Raw genomic sequence first — 2,061 nt, 5'->3', positions numbered from 1 at the left:
ATGAGCACTTCAACTGACCCTGGGACAGAGCAGGGATTGGGGGCACGGAGGGGAGGAGCAGCATCCAGGAGTGATGGGGCTTCGGTGCGTGGAGTCTGAGATCTTCTTCGTTGTCGCTATGCTGGGAGAGACAATCCCAGCCAGAGTGAGGCCCCTGGACTCAGTCTGGAGCTGTCCCCTCTGTTTGGTTCAGGCCCCGGGGTGGGTGCTCATCATCAGCTGTTTGAACTGATGAGAAGAGCAGCTCTGCAGGGGCGGGGCAGTCAGGGAGGGCTGCCTGGAGGCAATGGAAGAAGGATGACGGTCTGGTCCTCTGGTTGTGCCCTTTGCCCTGCAGGTGGGCTGGAGGTGGGGAGGCTGACGCAGGATGTCTCTGTGTGGCCTGACCTTTGGTTTATGGTGGCCACCTGGGCAGTTCCAACCTTTGGCCCCAGGCCAGGCCTTGTCAGGTGGGTGGGGACAACAGGGCCATTTCAGAGACCAAGTAGCCTGCCGCGGGGCCAGAGCAGAACTGAGTCCAGAGCAATGGGGACAGGGATGCGCAGCCAGTCCCTTCGAGGACCCAGGCCCAACTACGGCAAGCTGCAGGAACCCTGGGGGAGGCCTCAGGAAGGCCGCCTCCGCCGGGCGCTGAGCCTCAGACAGGGGCGAGAGAAGTCCACACCCCAGGGCCTCGACGGAGGTGTGGAAGGGCTGGACGGCCCGGGTCAGGAGCGGCAACTTGGGGGCCTGGAGGACACGGAGCAGCTGATCCAAGTCCAGCGAGGAGGCAGCCGGCGGTGGCTGAGGCAGTACCGGCAGGTAGGGCTAAGGGCGGAAGGAATGAATGGGTGGAGAGGTCAGGGAGTGGAGCAAAGGCTTAGGGGTAAGGACATTGGGGTGCCATGCCAAGATGGTCATGGGGCTGCGGAGACAGAGAACCAAGGCCCCAGGCCCCAGAGGGCACCGAAGGGGGCTGGGATTGATCTTTCAGCCATCAGGGCTCTAGAGCAGGAGGGATGGGTGAGATGATTCATCTGGCAATCAGAAAGGTGGGTGGAACAGGAGGCCAGGCCGCCTGAAAGTTGCATCTCAGAACTTCTGCGGAAGTGAGGGTGGGGGTGGAGGGTGGGAGGTGTCCCACTTCTTTTGTGGGAATCGCCGGCCCTACCTCTTCCTCTAAGGAGACAGGATCCGTGTTATATCGGTTACTTAACATGTGAGGGCTGGCTGCTCATTACAAGGCCAACAGTTCAAAACCACCAGCTGCCCTGTGGGAGACCGATGGGGCTTTTTACTGCAGGAAAGATTCCCCCAGAGGTGCAGTTCTACCCTGCCCTATAGGAGTCAGAATCCACCAAAGGACAGTGGGTTGTGTTCATATGGGATTTTTTTTAAGCTAGGGAGCAATGCGTCTCTCTTTGGGTCCTAGCACCACCCAATGGCTGTAGGCTGAACAACATCCCTTCCACCTCCTGTGGCGCCTGGTCCCTTGGCCCTGACCTCCTCATTGTGTCTCCCAGCAGGTAAGGAGAAGATGGGAGAGCTTTGTCGCCAGCTTCCCGAGTGTGACCCTGAGCCGGCCAGCCTCCCCAGAACCCCCGCTGGACACCACTAGATAAGGATGCTGGGACCGGCGGTGGACCCCTGCTGCTTCAGAGGAGACACCTCGTCCAATGACCTACCTCTTCACTGCGTTGCCAGCGGGGCAGGGGGCAGGATGGCCTCCTCCACCTGGACTGCACTGCCCCCACACACTGCCCAGGGGGCCTCTGCCCCCAGATTAATAGGAGCCCTATGGCCAGGACATAGGCTCCAGTCCACCCACCCCAAGGCAAGCTCTCTGCAAAGACCCCAACCGGACTGAGAAAGAGGGGGATCCTGAGGGATTCTGGACTCAAGGACCCCTTCCCCTGTGATGCCCAGGAGGGTCTGAGAAGACTGTCTAGACGTGCGCCTATGGGTGCCTCCCCCGCCCCGCAAGACCAGCGGTAAGCACCCCAGTGGAGCTCGGTGAACCCAGACCAAGGCTGAGAGCCTCCCGGACACCACTGGTCTCTGGCTGGGAGCCCCAGTCCCTGC

General features: G+C 61.0%; 1 protein-coding gene across 1 annotated transcript; it reads left to right on the top strand.

Annotated features, from left to right (window-relative positions):
* Positions 1-525: 525 nt before the first annotated feature.
* Positions 526-1,601, top strand: CUNH11orf86 (chromosome unknown C11orf86 homolog). Its single transcript, XM_045297154.1, has 2 exons — positions 526-801; positions 1,506-1,601. The coding sequence occupies exons 1-2, from the start codon at positions 526-528 to the stop codon at positions 1,599-1,601; spliced, it is 372 nt and encodes a 123-aa protein (XP_045153089.1).
* The last annotated feature ends 460 nt before the right edge of the window (positions 1,602-2,061 follow it).

Source organism: Echinops telfairi, unplaced genomic scaffold (genome assembly GCF_000313985.2).
Source record: "Echinops telfairi isolate 266 unplaced genomic scaffold, ASM31398v2 ScPeMD7_7417;HRSCAF=8455, whole genome shotgun sequence".
NCBI lineage: Eukaryota > Metazoa > Chordata > Mammalia > Afrosoricida > Tenrecidae > Echinops > Echinops telfairi.
The sequence above is the reverse complement of the archived record's forward strand: the minus strand, read 5'-3'. Positions and strand labels throughout refer to the sequence as shown.

What these genes read in the sequence shown, in the direction of transcription:
- CUNH11orf86 (XM_045297154.1), top strand. Translation starts at nt 526, where the DNA reads ATGGGGACAGGGATGCGCAGCCAGTCCCTTCGAGGACCCAGGCCCAAC. An exon ending in GGCTGAGGCAGTACCGGCAG is followed by an intron (nt 802 to 1,505) that starts GTAGGGCTAAGG and finishes GTCTCCCAGCAG; the next exon opens with GTAAGGAGAAGATGGGAGAG.